Consider the following 17040-nt stretch of genomic DNA (forward strand, 5'->3'; position numbering starts at 1 on the left):
GCTCGGCCGCTGCTCCCGAAACCCCACGTTGGACACATCCGGTGTGGCACGTGCGCGACCGGAAGTATAGCGCAGCCTGTCGTCACCTCCCTCCCTCCGACCCTCCGACACGTTACACGCGTTATAGTTAGTTAGTCCTGCACGTCCTGCACGTCCTGCGGAGTCGCGATGTCGCAAAGAAGCCGCCGTCGCCGCGTCTTGTGCGATTAATTAATGGGCCAAATCGCCGACACTCGTTATATTATAGCCAACGATTTTATGTATATATATAAATGTACAGGTATTATTTATAGATCATATTTTAAATACAAATAGTTCCCGTCTTCGTACCAACAGCATATGAAATATTGGTATAATTTAATACCATTTAATTTCATTTTTTACAAACTCGGAGAATAAATATTGTACAAATCGAACTTCAGTTTAGAAACAATTGGCCAAACGGTTTTAGTTATCAATTGTTCCGTACACTGGGCGACAATTCGGCGCAGAAGTTCTCGTAATTTCATATTACATATATGGTATATTTCAAAATTCCAACTATTAATCTTTAATGTTAATTACAATCCCACAATTAATCGCGGTCGTTATATCATACTGTTTATATACAAACAAAACGTTACAACAATTGTTACCTATACATATAGATACGAAATGACGGGATACGCGTAATAGTTAAGATATGACGATTTGTTTCATAATCGCGAACCTTTAAGATGGATAATTCTTTAATTTTCCAACTTCCGCAATATCGGACATCGAGTATAACATCTTTGCATAAAAATTCGGATTGCGACTTGCTTTTTTCTCGATTACATTTCCCTGCGTACGATTTCTATTTCTATGTCCATTTCGCGGTCAAATTACGATTTAAACCCGCGAGATACGAAATGTCTGTGCGCGTGTGTGTGTGTGTGTATGCATATGTAAGTAGTGTAATACATAAGCGCGTGCTGCAGGCCGGAAAGTTATAATTCAGAACGTTTTTATACTCCGGATGTCTTCTTCCCTTCCTTGCGACCGCTGTAACAACATCCGGAGTGCAATAGGGAAAGGAACTCTACTGCTATCCTTAGCGGCGCTGCATTATACATACCACAGCTTACAGAGAGCGACGACGATGCAAAAAAAAAAAAAGTAGTTGAGTTTAGCCAAGTCGAGTTGTGACCGCGGCTTATTGTCATCGCACGAGATCCGAAGAGTTGCAATTTTCCCAATCATTTGTAACATCCTTCTCCCGACACACCGCGTTCGTTCCAATTATTTCCGATCGCCGATTACAATCGATAACCGCATCCGCGCTTTTTCAACACAACGATCTAACCGCGAGAATCTTTTCCTCTCTCACCTTTTTCGAAGTAAGAATAACAATATCCTCGGATACAACGTACACCTAAACGTGTAATAAGGCTGCTGAAACGCACAACACGCGTGTATGCGTGAATCTATCTATTATATCATACATACCCAGGTACGTAATACCTTCACCGCTATCGATACCGCGGCTCTATTGTGTAATTAGGTAATAGGTAGGGTAGGTAGGTAGGTCGGTACATACGTGTTCGTATTGATTTGTGGTAAATTGCAACTTTTATTTTTTATTTTATTTTATTTTCGTTTTTTTTTATTCATTTAGTGAAACTTTAACGGATTCTATACTTCCTCGGTTCCGCGCGTATTCCTACAGAGGTATATATGTATAATATTGAGCGCCGAAGTACGTTTTACTACGCGACACTTATCACACATACACGCATGCGTACATGTGTACTATAAATTTCGTGTCACATGATACGCAAAAGCATCGTTGTCGGTATTGAATAACCAAGGGACGCATGCGGGCGTCTTTCGCGATAGGTATAAAATAATAAAATAATAAGATAATAAAATAATATAGGTAAAACATCAACGTATATAGAAGTGACAAGTTCGACAGAAAAATGGAAATCCGTACCTGGATCGGCGGCAATTTTTCCTATGGGAATCATAATCTCTTCGATTGGTAATTGGATCCCGGTGTCGACCGCATTTCGGAATATATCGACGAGTACACGCCCAACCATTTGCCTGTAACAAAAAACGCAGAAGCGCGTCGTTAGTAAAGAAGGAAAAAAAAAAAAAAATCCACGCGACATTTCACTCCTTGTCGCAAACACATCATTCAAACCATGATAACCAAATATTTTATACACCCTGATTAATAATTTACGCGAACGAACCTGCGTCTGAGATATTAATTATATATAAATATATCGTTAGATATTACAACGTGTAAAATTGTAGGTATACATAAATATAACATACGGGTAAATAAATAATAATATCAAAAAAAAAAAAAAAACTAAATTCGCTATAAAAAAAGTAAATAAAAATAAAACAAACCCTAATACGCAACGGTTGTACGTGTAATAATTATTATATTCACGAGCCGTCGACTCGGCGCAAAGCACCCGCCTAGGGGCGCCGCCCTGGCGGCGGTTTCGAGTACTTTAACCGTACACAAGACCGGAAGTACAAAGTTAAGTATCTCGTCTAACGAACCGGAAGCGGCAAGCTCGTTTAACGGGGAACCCTTCGTACAAACTTCTGTACAGCCTGTACAGCGAGGTAAGTGCTCGAGTTGTATAGAAGAAAAATTTTATATCCTATACGTCGAAACAAAAAAATAAACAAAACATACACGCATACATGGATACGACGTGCAACGATATGAAAATCTTGAAAATTATTTATACATACATTCGCGGTCGCGAATTACAGAATTACAATTATAATAATTTGCAGATATATTTCTATGGCAGAAAAAGGACGATACGAATTATTGTATTACGTAATTGTCCAAATATTGCATCATTATTATTGTTAGGCATTACGCGATCTGCAGCAGCTCGTACTTTATCTTATCTTGAATATTATTTGAACAAATTTACTAACGACGCAAGTACAAGTACGTAGGTAAAAAGCGACACGCGTGTGAAGATTCGTACGAGTTTCAATTTTTTCTTTTTCTTTTTATCTTCACCGCAAATTGATCTTATAATCGACGGTATTAATCGTGCAATTACAGGTTCGATTCGTCCTAATTTTTTCATCCTTCATTACAAAACGATTATTTTTCTAATATCTGAGTTAATACACTGTGTGCAAAAATTACACGTGCACGACAAGGTGGAGAGACAATCGGGATTATCGTGAATCTTTCGATGTACAGTTTTGCGCTTATTCAAATTAAGGTGAGGATCATTATTTCAAGTTGATCGCGAGATATTCGCACAATCGATAAACTCATGAAAGCGATGTAGGTACCGGTGAGTTGTGATAATTTATTCTTACACGAATAGAAGAATAAAAAAAACCGAACTGACGAACGATAGCTTGGGTGCGGATTTGCTTTTTTTTTTCTTTACTGCTTCGAATCGCTTTGGGATGATAGAAAATCTTGATCTCTTTCATACGACTAATGATGGAAAAAAAAGTAGCTTTCTTTGTAATACATATATCATACAAAAATTACCCATTTTTCGCAAAAGCTTGCTGTTAAATTTAAAATTAAACAATTACCTTCAGATTTAGCAATTAAATTACTTTTATACAAAAATTCAATTGCAAAACTGAAGTATGTTTAATCGTCATCAACAATAATTGTTTCGAGAAAACAGGCAATTTTTCTTGTAAATCTAAAATATCGTTATGGATACATATATGTGTGTGTGTGTGCGTGTGTGTATGTATAGTTTTTCAAGACGTTGCGAAATAAATATGGGTCCGCGAGCTTACGTAAAGAATCAATCAAAGGCGCAAATTAAATTATTATGAAAAAGCGCATCAACAGCAGCGAACGTGTTTTCGGTTCAAAGTCTGAAACAAGACTGTTTTTACAATAATGTTGGTTGACGCAGCAACCTTGTTCTTTTCAAAGACACAGAGAGTTTTGTACGAACATCTTTTATCTATGACGATCCAGTATAGACTGGATCGTTAAAAAGGGGGTAAGTAACGGGTGATTTCACCCTCTGTAACAATATGTATATATATATATATATGTATACATAGGTGTATGCATGACGTACGTGCAACCCCCCCCGCCGTCGTCGTTCGTATGCCTCCCACCGCCGCGACAGCGAGGCATTCTTGCCGCATTAGCCGGCAGAAAATGGTAGGGATAGCGTTCTCCAGAGTCGTTGGCGAACCTCGGTGCCGAGGACAGCGGGGGCGCCGCGGCACGCCCGTCACCGTCCGTCAACGCCCACCGCGGCCGCGCAAGCATGGCCGCCGACGACGACGACGACGACGACGAGAGTCGAGAGTCGAAAGTCGCCTGCCGATCTCTTTATTGCAGCAACAACGATACCCACCACCCATATCTTTGCACGCGAACGAGCGAATTCGAATTTGCGATTTTTGATTGCGTACCAAGGAACTTGTATCACTGAGAGAAATTTTTAGTTCCGGTTACCGCCGAGTCTTTCGACTATTTTCATTTTTTTTATCACAATCGAAAAATATAGTTCCAGATAGAAAATGAAAATTAGTTTTTTTTTTTTAGCCGTTACCGGAAAGTCTGGTATCCTTTACTGTTCTTTCATATTTTTTTTTTTTTTTGTAGCCGTTGCGAAAATTTACCGCTCGTGCAACGATAAATTGACGTTAAAGACTCGTTTGGCTAAAAAAGTAGAGTAAACCGAAGAAACTGATTTTGCGTTGCGATTATCAAAAAAGGATCGACGATAGCGCAAAATGGTTAGGCGGACCTTGTTTTTCGTTATTTCAACAATATTCGAACAGTTCTTTTTTAACGATACCTGTTTTACTGAATTTTTCTAGGTACCGTAACGAATGAAATTTTTCTCAGTGTTGTACCGAATATGATGACGAACTCAAGTGTCGCCGAAGATATTTATTGTTAATCCGAAATTAATGTCGCAATATCATTCGATGATGTTATTAGAAATTATTGCAAACGATTGCGATCTTGATCACTACGTTGCTTTTAGTCAATTTTTCTAGTTACTATGACAAATGAAATTTTTCTCAGTGTACAGAAACGCGTGAATAATTATGGAAAACACGGTGAGGTAATTAAACGCAAGACTTTTTTTGTTTCTTATATTTTTTGTTTTTATAGAAAAACCAATGATCGTAGAGCGGTTAAAGAAAATTATAGAGCAGGATTGTGATCGTCGAAGGATAGAGGTAAGAAGAAGTCGCGGTGCTGATTCGCAAGCATTGAAAAACGATCTTTAAACCAAAAGGGACGAATCTTTTTTTTTCTTTTTAGAGTGTTACAGACAATTAAGTCCTCGCCGCAAAAAAAGTATAGTAACTACCCCGTTTTTGACACAAACGAAATGTTTGAAACGCAAAAATTGCAATACTATAATTTAACTTTATCAATGTCGGTATAACATTTCTCAAGTTCCTATGATATATGATCTAATGAAATTTTGAGGAATGAAACGAAATTTCATATCATAGTTGCAAAATGTTTGTCTGCATTTGCATACGTTTTTTTCACGGATTTCGGTAACGTTTGCGTACATTTTCTTGAAAACTAAATAACGATAACACTGACGATTCTGAAAAGTATTCAGTATTGTTATTAAAAACGTGGCCAACTATTCAAAAGTGGTTTTATTCTTACAGAGCTCCACTCAAACTAACGCAGAGAACTTCCATTTTTGTAACACTTGAAATTTTGTCTACATTTTGTAGCTTTAGATTCATGTTATTTGCTTATTATTTTTCCTTATTTATTCTCGTCGCAGTGCAGAAATATTCAACGCGATAAACAGAAATTTTCACTTCGAATTATCCGCGCGCGATTCCAACATTGCAAAATACAATCAGGCTAAAAAAAAAAAAAGAAAAAAAAGGGTGAAAATAAAATTAAATAAACAATATCAAAAAGAAGAAAAATTTGCGCGCTGGCGTTATGCGCAAAAGTTAAATTATAATTGCGTCGTATTATCTGTAACGTTATTCGAAATGTATGAAAATATGAATATAGCATCGTTAAACAAAATATATTACACAATTTATTCTCTAAGCATTGAATTCGTTTTACAACGCTACGACGCGAAACGATCGTCGCTTCATTGCAATTTCCATCTTGATCCCAGGCCGATCGGTTTGCCGGAAATGCAGCATCGAGTGTCTTCCGTAGGCATACGATACATGCACCATACAACGCCGTACATTATCGGGATGCCCGCCATTTTGACGTCATAAATGAATCAAGAAGAATAATCTTCGACGACATTTATACACGTAAATTACGTTACACAACCTGAGAATATTTACAATACGTATGAAACGCGTAACGATATAATAATACGTAGGTAACGATCGAAATTACTCGATACGTATTAAAATTCGTTTTACAAGTTTCGTACGTTCGTGAAAATGCCGAAAAATTTTGCGACAAAATTTTCGAATACGAACAAACAAAGAAGACGAATAATTTTCTCTTCTTCTTGACATTTGCAGAATTGTATAAAAATGATATTAAACGATTAGATATAATATAACTAAAACTACTCGAAGATCGAGTGTCAAACTCTGTACAAGAGATGCGGGAAAAATCATAAATTTTTAGCAAACTTCCAAGTAACCACCATTTTGTCGATATTACGCGTACTCGATTTTTCAATCTTAATAAATTAACACCTCAATCGCGGATGTTCGGTAATGTTTTCTAATGGTTTCCCAGTGATTGACATTTTTTTTTTTTCAAAATCAAAACTGAAACAAGCTTTCTTTCTACGGAAATTTAACACGTCCGTACGACGAACGTATCGTTCGTTTCTCCCGTCACTTGGGTCGCTAGTCATTGGCACACGAAATTCAATTAGCAAGAAAACTCGTTACAATTTATATTCCAAAAGAAAATATTATTTAATATATTAACGAACATTACCGTTAACCGATCGTAAATCGGAATCATTCTTTCGTACGCACGAGAAACCGCTCAAAATATTAGAAATATAAGAAATATAAGAAAATAAAATAAAAAACAAACAAAGCAACTATTCGAAGAACCAATCGCGTTCCACGATGTATAACAATGACACACGTAACAACACTCGACAACGATTTGTCAGGTATAATAAATAATCGTCGTGACTTTTTACTCGTCGAATCTCGCGTGGCGCGAAATAAACAGGAATCGGAGAAAGAACGGCAAAGAGACGAAGAAACAGCGCAGCACCCATCGAGGCTCGAGGAGGGGTTTCCTTGGCTTTGTACCTGGCGCCTCCAGGGTTGCATTATATACGATTTCGCGACCCTCGGTTGACCCGAAACGACCGCGTATAATCTCCGACGATGCACCGCATTCAGCGGGTAAGGACCAAGATCGTGCGAAGAAGACCGGAGTAAGAATCCCGCGGGCTAATGTAAATGCAGGTACTGGCGGCGGCTATGGGGAGTGTCGAGTCTTCGCCCCCCTCGCCCCCCCCCCCCCCCGTCCCGTTTGGTGAAATCGCGCCATGGGAACGACGTTCCGGTTCAACGTTCAGGGGTTCGCGGACACAAAACCTACCATGTTCCTCTCTTTACACACACACACACATATATATATATATTTATATAGGACTGTATCAGGAAAATCGACCGTTTCTTTTTACAAAACTCAAGTCGAAAATATTCTTCGCAATGATGATAAAACGATGCTGCCCAAGTTTCGGCTCTTTCTATTAAAATTTAGAGGCGCATCACGTCATGATCATGTCTACACGTGTTTTTACTTTTCTACGTACGCTTCTACCGGGTACTGTACCTACATGAGGTTACATTCAATATTTCGTCTCCGAAATAATCATAAAGTTTGTTTAAACGTCGATAAATATCGTGTGAAAATTATGAGAAATGTTATTCCAATGGTTTCTCTGAAAAAAAAAAGAAAAAAATAAAGTATCCAAAAACAAAGAAACCTTAAAAAAAAAAAAAAAAAAAAAAAACAGCCCTTCGCACTTCGACGATCCCCTTAACGACAATCGCGCCGATATGATAAACCGTCGCGTTCAAGTATCACGAAAATAAAAGGGGCGGTGTTGAAAATCCGTGAACATGTGACAACAAAATCACAACACGTCTTTGCGCGATTACAATTATCAGGTATACACAAGTCACCGACGATCCTTGTCGCTTCAACGCAGTCGTTTTCATCGGTCCATCCTAAAAAATGTATAATATGATATTTAACGAAGGTGGGAAAGGAGTAGATACGATAATCTGTTTAGTTTAATCCTGGAATTATGTGCAAGCGGGATAATGGACCGACGTACGGATGGATGGACGGATAGAGGGACAGAGAGTTTCCAACGTAGCCCAAATAACCCTCATCAGCGAGAGTGAACTCTGGAGAACCTAATCCGGGGTGGTTGTCGATCGGCCGTTCAACAATAACCTAACCTACTACCGTAGCTGCTGCTGCCCGCAGGTATATGTAACGTACGAACGTATCTATGTATGCACGTATGTAGCGAAGTCGATATACCTGGACCGGGGGTTTCCCAAGGGTTTTTGACCTCCCTTCCGGGTCGAGCTGCGAGGAGGATCCCGTCCTGCACGGGACCCCGGAATTTCCCCTCGAGGCTTCGCCGCCATGCTCACGATCGGCAGCAGCGAAAGACGGGGTGAAATTGAAGCAGGGAGAGTGGATTTGAAAAATTTGACAAGTAAATGAAAAGATAAAAGAAACGGCTAGGGAATAGGGGAGGAGAAAATACCGCACTACGTACCCATTGACGGGGGAGAAGGAGGTAAGGAGAGAAAGAAATGGACGAGGAAGAGAAGATAACGAGAGAAACATGCTGATCGTTGACATCAGCAGCAATTAGTTACGCGTTTAATTAATGGGGTTCTCTAATTACGCTGCGGTCTTTATTTTTCTTTAAATATAAAACCAATATGCGGTGGATTTCTACTTGTGAAAAGAACAAATAACGGTCATTAAAAAAATTATCGTTGTTTTTTTTCAGATTTCAAGAAATTAAGAGTTACCGATAATTCGGCGCTGCAAGATTTCCCGAATTTTCCAGGTCTTCGAGTAACCTCTTTTGCTTCTAAAAATTAAAATGATTAATCCGTCTTTACGAATTAAATTTTGATAACTTTTTCAAGTTTATATACTTCGCGCGTACATCAAAGTTTTTCAATCGAATCTGAATCACGCATTAGGTATACATGTTTCGTATTTTTACAAACTACACAATCCGCCAAAATTACAAAATTTTATACGCATCAACGTTTCGTCAAATATCGACTACTCTTCAAGACAAAGCACAAAAATCCCTAAACGATTACCAAGGTTTTCCATGTTTTTCCAGGTAGTCTTCAGGCAATCCCGGAGAAAAACTGCATCTTGGGAAGAAAAATACGAGCGCAGCTTTACTCGTGGGAAAAGGGAAAGCCGGGAATTACATCTTATGTCGGTCATTATCGGTCGGGATGATCCTCGCTCGAATCCCCCCTTCGCGACTGATTTGACAATAGAATACGCTGGGAATGCATTCGGCTATTGTGTGCGACACATATAAGCGCATCTATCTACAAGAAGGTTATTCGCACGCGTCGCCACAAATCGAGCGAATGCAAAATGACGTTGGTATTTTATACCCTCAATCCAACCCCCTCGACTGAACCTCACCTTCGGCTTTCGGATATATATATATATATATATATATATATATATATATATATATGACGTAACACTGCTTACAATTAGCTGTGCAAGAAGTCGCTTTATCTATAATAAGCACTGCAAATTAGGCGAAAATAATGTAAGATACAAGGTATAATCATGTTCGTTATACACGATGAAACACTTTGTCGATTGATGAGTAGGTATTTCACAAATTTTTAGGTTTCCACCAAGAGTCGAACGTCGATTTGAAAATTGAATACAAGATGTGATCGACGTAATGTTTGACGAACAACGTTTACACACAAAGTGAAAAACAAAAAAAAAAAATGCGAATTTGCAACATTGCGTAAAGTTGAATTCAAACACGCAGATTTGACATTGTATAATTTTAAACTCTTTACCGATAACAAGAAACCATAAAAAGTATTAAAAAGTTGTGTATATGTATAATCATTTTTATATTGATCTCTCCCGTATTTAACGAATGTTTCTATACATACATATATATATATATATATCCTGTTACGTGTATACGCATCGCAGAATTATAATAACGTGCCCCAAGTGATTGAGAGGATAATTGAAATTATGTGAAAAAAGCATGAAACGCGCACCGTCCATTCGACACATGCCAAGCCTGAAAAATGCATATTTCATATGCGTACAGTGGCGTTAAATATTAATTAATATACACAGTCGCACATAAACGTCATCTTAAATCTATAACGAGGCGTCTGGGCGACTAAATCGTTACTAAAAAAGTTCACATTTAGAAATTTCAAGCTTTCAAATGATCACAGCTTTGTTGTCACGCGTATATGTATATACATTGTAAAAGTGTAAGTGATCCCCCTCGATACAAACGTAAATAATACACGGCTTCAGCAGCTAATACAGATATGACACGAAAAATTATACGATTCTCTTCTTATTTTCCCTCTATCCTTCGTACTCGTATCTTTTTTCTTTTTCCTTCCTACTTCGACCAACATTTACGATTCGTTAAATGATCGTAAACGTCATTGTACACAGTTTATCGCTCACCGATGCAGGTATACCTAAAAAAAAACATACGTGCACCTCAAAGCATGACGGGCGCTTCGTGAAAGTGGATTTTCCGTACATTTTGACACAAAAAGTCAGTCAAGATATGTCCGCAGAACCCAAATACCAAAAATTATCGAGTAACTTTTACCCTCGTGAAATTTCCTTTATGACTTGTTAAAAAAAATCCCCACATATACTTAGTTTGCGCCTTTCGATTAGAAATACCGACGCACGTGATACTTGAACATTTATACAACACTCGCAGAGACACTGTATTTTCTTTACACAAATTTGTATCAGAATCAAATCGTTTTTCAAACGAATTTTGTATGATTCGCATGAAAGTTGTTCTTTAATTCATATTTTCCAACACCATGATGCAGTAACAAGCGTATTGTGCTATCAGACCAATTTTTCCAACGAATCGTATCGCATGAAAAATATTTCCCATCAAGTTTCTTTAACAAGAATTTCAATTCGCATCGAGCACGGCACGTACCAATAAATCGTCCTACACTTGGTTTGAGCGTAAAATTCGGCAAAATTTTGCGAGAAAAATGAAAGCAAAAATACAAAAAGATGTGTGTGTGTGTGTTTGTGTGAAAATGAAGAACGAAAAAAAAAAAACAACAAACAAACTTTTAACCGCGTTACCTTTGACGTCCTGCATGGCGATGGTGGGAAGGGTTATAATTCGCGGAATGCATCGTACAACATATACTTATATAGTAAACTCGGCATTTGGTGCCTGTTTGCCGGTAGTGGGATTATACAGTAACGTCTCTATACCATTAATAGGTATAAGGGACTCCGCAGGGAGAGATCAAGAAGGAATGTTGTTGTTGTTGTTGTTGATGTTATGCCGGGATAGAAGAAGGCGGCGGCTGAACCGCGAGAGGGGGGTAGAGGAGGAGGAAGGTGAAGCATGCACGAGTCAATGCACCGCAGGGGAATGCAACGACGCTGTTGATGCTGATGCTGATGCTGCTGCTGCTGCATCGCCATGCAGCGCCGCTACGCGCCAAAGCTAACCTCTCGTCGACACGCTATATATATATATGTATATATACATACACACGTATAACAGCGTCAAAGTGCATTCCCTAACTCGCTCTCTCTCTCTCTCTCTCTCTCTCTCTCTCTCTCTCCCTCTCTCCAGTCAACGCGCGCAACACGTATATACGACACACTCGCAGCATGAAGTAGCGGTATATTAGTGAGATGATGTTGCCCGCGCTGTACGGGGGTTGTATAAGTATAAAACATGGAATTGCTATTGCGATTCCGAATCGGTTTATACGACGAATGTGCGCAATGATTCGTGGAATTAAAAAAATTGATCAATCATTACCGAAAGCTTTCATGTTCGATTTATACTGGTTATATAATCGTCGATAGCTAATTGGTGAATGTATTTCCAATGCAAGTGCAGGTTTCGCGTCGGTTCGTTTATTTCAGTCTTTCGTTATTGCACGAAAAGAGTGAAACTTGAAAATGAACCGCGCATGCGCGAGTTTTATCGGCCAGCGCCGCGGTTGACGCGAATTTTCGAGGTTAGAATCTCAAATAATTGAGGCAGTGACGCGGAAAGGTTTGGGAAGCATTTTTTATCGGGTCGAAATTTAACGTTTATGCTCTTTGAAAATTCAAACGTCGGCCCCCTGCGTCGCAGACAAGAATATCGCTGCGGGGAAATTTGGCCGACCAATGAGATTTAATTATTTGGCGCATGCGCGGTTGATTTTCAAGTATCAAGAGATCGTCCCGGTACGTATCGCAATTTCGAACAAGCGCGAAAGTACGTACTTTGTTACTATTTTACAAACACAGCGTCGCCTCGGTCTGTAATCCGAGTCGTGAGCGTATCAGCAAAATACCCCCGCATGCCGTATTATATAGTTCGCATGGACGACGGGGAACGGACTTATAACGAACGGGCAGGCGAGCAGGTGCGCGTAAATTCGTCGACCGCTTTTCCCCTCGCCGTGCAGGCGGCCAGAGAGAGGGAGGGAGCAGGGTGATTGTACACCCTGGCGTGTATTCGTAATATATAAATGGAACGCGCGACGTCTCTCCGGTGTCGACACAAAGAGCAGAAAGTCCCCTCGCGGTTTTACCGTGCGGCGGCATGGGAGAGAAAACTGTCGAAATGAAAAAGAGGGGAAATGGAAGGAAGGAAGGAAAGAAAGAAAAAGAGAGAGAGAGAAGAGACGCGACACTTGGCATGAATTATTCGAAAAGGTTGTGTATTTTTGAAAATGTCCTCATCCTTCACTCGATAATATACATAACATCATTATATATGCGTAAAATAAAGAAATTACAATTGTTTTTTATTTTTGAAAGAATTCATTAATATCGCGCAATGGCTTGCCACAAATGATTCGATTTAACGTGATCTATCTCAATATTATACATATATTATTTATACAACGTAGTAAAAAAACAAAGAAATTTTCATCATTTTCTCGACAGTCGGTACAATATATACAACAGTGTCTTTATAATTGTATACGTTTACTCCGAGATTTTAGAAAACTGCGAAATTACCGTCGTTAATCGAAAGTGTCTCATCCCCCTTCCCCAATTTTCCCAAAACCATTACGAATTCAATTTTTCATAAACAATCGTCGCAGTTCAAGCTGCTTGTACGAATATACACTTACACCGTACAATCACTCGAAAAGAACCACCGTCAAAAATTTTCTAGTTAGCTTAAAATCCAACCGACGATGTATATGCGACGATATTCATACACGTATGTGTTCAACGAGTCTCTCCGAGGTGCGGTAGTCAAAGCTTAAATTTTTCTCCCGCCATTAGCATAAATCGTTGCAGGGTCAATCATTTTTTCCCACTTCGGATCAGTCGCAATATACACATGCATATATATACTCTACATGAATCTCTTGAAACTTGAAAATCAACCGCGCACGCGCCAAACAATTCAATCTCATTTGTCGGCGAAATCTTCCCGCAGCGATATTCTTGTCTGCGACGCAGGCGGGCCAACCTACGCAAAATGTCTACGTTTGAATTTTCAAACAGCGTAAGCGTTAAATTCCGACCGTTCTTCGAAGAATCGACTTTCCGACCCGATAACAAACGCTTCCGAAGTCTTTCCGAGTCACTGCCTCAATTATTTGACATTCTAACCTCGAAAATTCGCATCGACGACATCGCCGCCAGAAACAGTTTGACAGGTGAAAACTCGGGATGGCCAGCCTGCACGAACGTCCGACAAAACTCGCGCATGCGCAGTTTACTTTCAAATTTCAGGTAGGAAACACGTACCCACGCGATCGGCAACATTGAGCACAAACAGTACGGAGAGAGTTGCGTGTACTACGCGATTCCGTATCGCGAGTTTGGCTGTTTCGTGGGAAGGATGGATGGATGCAGGAAGGAAGGAAGGAAGGAAGGAAGGAAGGAAGGAAGGAAGGAAGGAAGGAAGGGAGGGGGGTACGACGGCGTGTACGCGAGTAAGTTATAGTATGCAGAGCCAGCGCGGATGCCATGGCCACGACGAGTGGCGTCGACGAGGCGATTCCCGGGGAAGAGGTGGGAGGTAGAGGGGATGATGAAACGCGCCTGCGCGTCGCCCGGAGTCGCCTACGTCGCGTACGTTCCGTCGGTCCTTTGGCGTCGCGGCGGCGTTGGTGAATGAAGACCCCCACCACGACGCCACCGTCGTCACTACGCCCGCACGCCACACCGCAAAATACCTCGTGGCGAGCCGGGCGAAGCACAACGCTTTCCGCAAGACCGACTATCCTTCCTCCATCCCTCTCCCACCCCCGCTCTCCGTCGCTACTCCGATACTCGCGAAATTTAACGTCTCTGGAGCTTTTTTGCCTGCGGAAAATATATATATATATACATATATATATCCACCTTTCTCTGTCCGTTTCTCTCTCTCTTTCTCGCGACGTTTCAATTCGTCTGTTGCAGCCACGGGAAGTCGAAGATGGGGTTACGAGACAAAGAGACGCGGATACGATTGTAAAATTAATTTACTTTTCAACGATCGCCTAATATTGCGGTATGTAGACTTACGATTGCACGACGATGCGCAAGCTTTTCCGTATTTCGACATACGTATCAGGTACACACCTACGTCACAATCATCCGTCACGAGGAGAGATAATTTTCATCGCTTCTAGTAAATTACGCAACAATTTTTATTCATTTATTTTTTTATCTCATCTACACATCGGTGTAGTAGCCCGGTGCCTATTAATATACCACGTTATATATATCATGGGACAGTTATATCATGCGACACGTGTAACGAGATTCAAAGCTACCTGAAACAATACTAACGAAGTAGTAAAGGAAAGGAAAATCGAATTAAAAGAAATATAAAAAAAATTCCAATACTACGAAGGTGAAAGAATTTCTTTCAGAAATTTGTGAGTGATGATGATTTCTCGCAGCGTTGCAGTGACGTACGGTCCATAGCGGTCCGCTCGATTTCGTTCTAGCAATAGGGAAAACTGTGCACAAGGTAGTGGTGGAGACGTGTACGGGGTGGAGTGGGGTCGTCGCATGAGGGAAAATGTCGTATTGATTCGTACGAACGGACGAAGAGACCCAACAAAACTGCATACAACGACGCTACGCGGCCCCCACCCTCTTACACTCTCTCTCTCTCTCTCTCTCCTTTCATCTCACTCCCTCTCTCTCTCCCTCCGTCTCCATCGACGACCGGTGCATCCCCAGCCATTGGGGTGGGTCAGGGACACGGAGAGTTCGCCGAACCGACCATGCGTACAACACACAACGTTGTCGCTGGTACAGCAACGCCAGCCAGCCAGCCAGCTTGCCTTTCTCTCCCTATTCTCATCATATATACACTTGCGCATGCACACGTGCACATAAACGTTACGTGTATCACTTTATCGTTGTCCCACCCTTGCTCCTTCCCCCATTTTTCATCTGAAATAAGTTTACCCTGCGATATATCAAGGTTGTAAAAGAAAAAAAAAAAAAACCCACTTAGTACGCGACAAGTTCAGCTCAAGTAAATTAAAGTGGTTTGGAAAGTGAGGTGAAAAAACAAAAAAGAAACGAGAAAAAAGATGAGCGTACTGCAGAAAATTTATGCACCCGCAATTGCAAATCATCACCGACTTACGGTATTCGGTAAAATGACGAAATACTAACGGGACGTGAAAAGTTTTAAAAATGCAGGATGTCGTATGACAAGGGAAGAAAATTGGCGATTGCAAAGAATGTGATGTTTGCGCTGTCGCAAGTTTGTTTTTTTGTTTTTTTTTTTTATAAAAAGCGACGGGAAGGGACTGGTCAGTGTCTTTACCCAAGGAACGAAATTGCATACTACGCATTTGCAAATCGTATCTTTTTACAACACTCAAGACAATCGTGACAGAATTACCTGACAATAACTTCGAATACGTATCTCGCAGTTTCGCTCAAGCGTGCGCACGTTGCTTGTACAACATACGTGCTATACGACCGACGTCGTATGAACATCGTACGCCATGCGTGATACATTAAAAAACAGATATCCCAACACAACCATTAGATTATACAAATATATCACAACGAATGCGCAGCGGTGTGTTATACGTCCGTTACGTCTCGGTATAAAACAATATTATTATTATTATCGTTACTATTATGATTGATATTATACGTGTATGTCGTAAGCGTGCAATGTAAAAGCAAAACGTGCCCCGAAGAATTGCAGCAAAAGCATGAAAAGCGGCAGCAGCAACAACAAAAACAACGACGACGACGACGACGACAACAACAGCAGTAGCAGCAACAGCAGCAGCAGCGGACCAGGATCGTCGGTACTACGCGACTTTGGCGCGACCGACGAGAACCGCATTCCCGGCCGTGACCTTCGTGAGGACATCGCCACCGCCTCTCCCCTCTCGCGCCCTTCCCTTCCCCGCGTCCCCCGCGACGTTCGCGGAGCAGTTTCCCCAGCCCCACGGACCTCCGCCCCAATCCCCACACATCGCGGTGTTCCCGCCGCCCGGCACGATCCCCGAGCGGTATAACAACAGCGCGAACTGGTCGTCCCGTCGTCAACCACGTGACCCGGTCTGCCCGCGACGTGCTGCCGCTGCCGCTGCCGCAGTTAGCGTGTGGAATCTGTCGTCGTGCCGTATCGTGTATAGTCGCCTCCGCTCCCCCCTCGACGCCCGACGCAGGCGACGACGACGACGACGAGGGGAATATGATCTCGGCCTTGTCACCGTGCACCCTGCCTGCCTGCTTGCCTGACTGTCTGTCCGTCTGCCTGCATTGACTGACCGCAAACTACAACTACAACTCCCGCGTAGTCTGTCTGTCTTTCACACCTTCCGAAGGCA

At 41.0% G+C, this 17040-nt stretch overlaps 1 protein-coding gene across 7 annotated transcripts in view; it reads right to left on the bottom strand.

Moving 5' to 3' along the window:
- Positions 1–17040, bottom strand: part of LOC124212668 (serine/threonine-protein phosphatase 4 regulatory subunit 1) — a 136688-nt gene that overhangs the window by 15002 nt on the left and 104646 nt on the right. For all 7 annotated transcript variants that reach the window (XM_069133825.1, XM_069133824.1, XM_046612981.2 and 4 more), the window contains one exon: positions 1955–2067. In XM_069133825.1, the coding sequence (XP_068989926.1) occupies positions 1955–2063 (109 nt within the window). In that variant the 5' untranslated portion in view covers positions 2064–2067. The remainder of the gene's footprint in view (positions 1–1954; positions 2068–17040) is intronic.

Source organism: Neodiprion pinetum, chromosome 2 (genome assembly GCF_021155775.2).
Source record: "Neodiprion pinetum isolate iyNeoPine1 chromosome 2, iyNeoPine1.2, whole genome shotgun sequence".
Classification (NCBI taxonomy): Eukaryota; Metazoa; Arthropoda; class Insecta; order Hymenoptera; family Diprionidae; genus Neodiprion; species Neodiprion pinetum.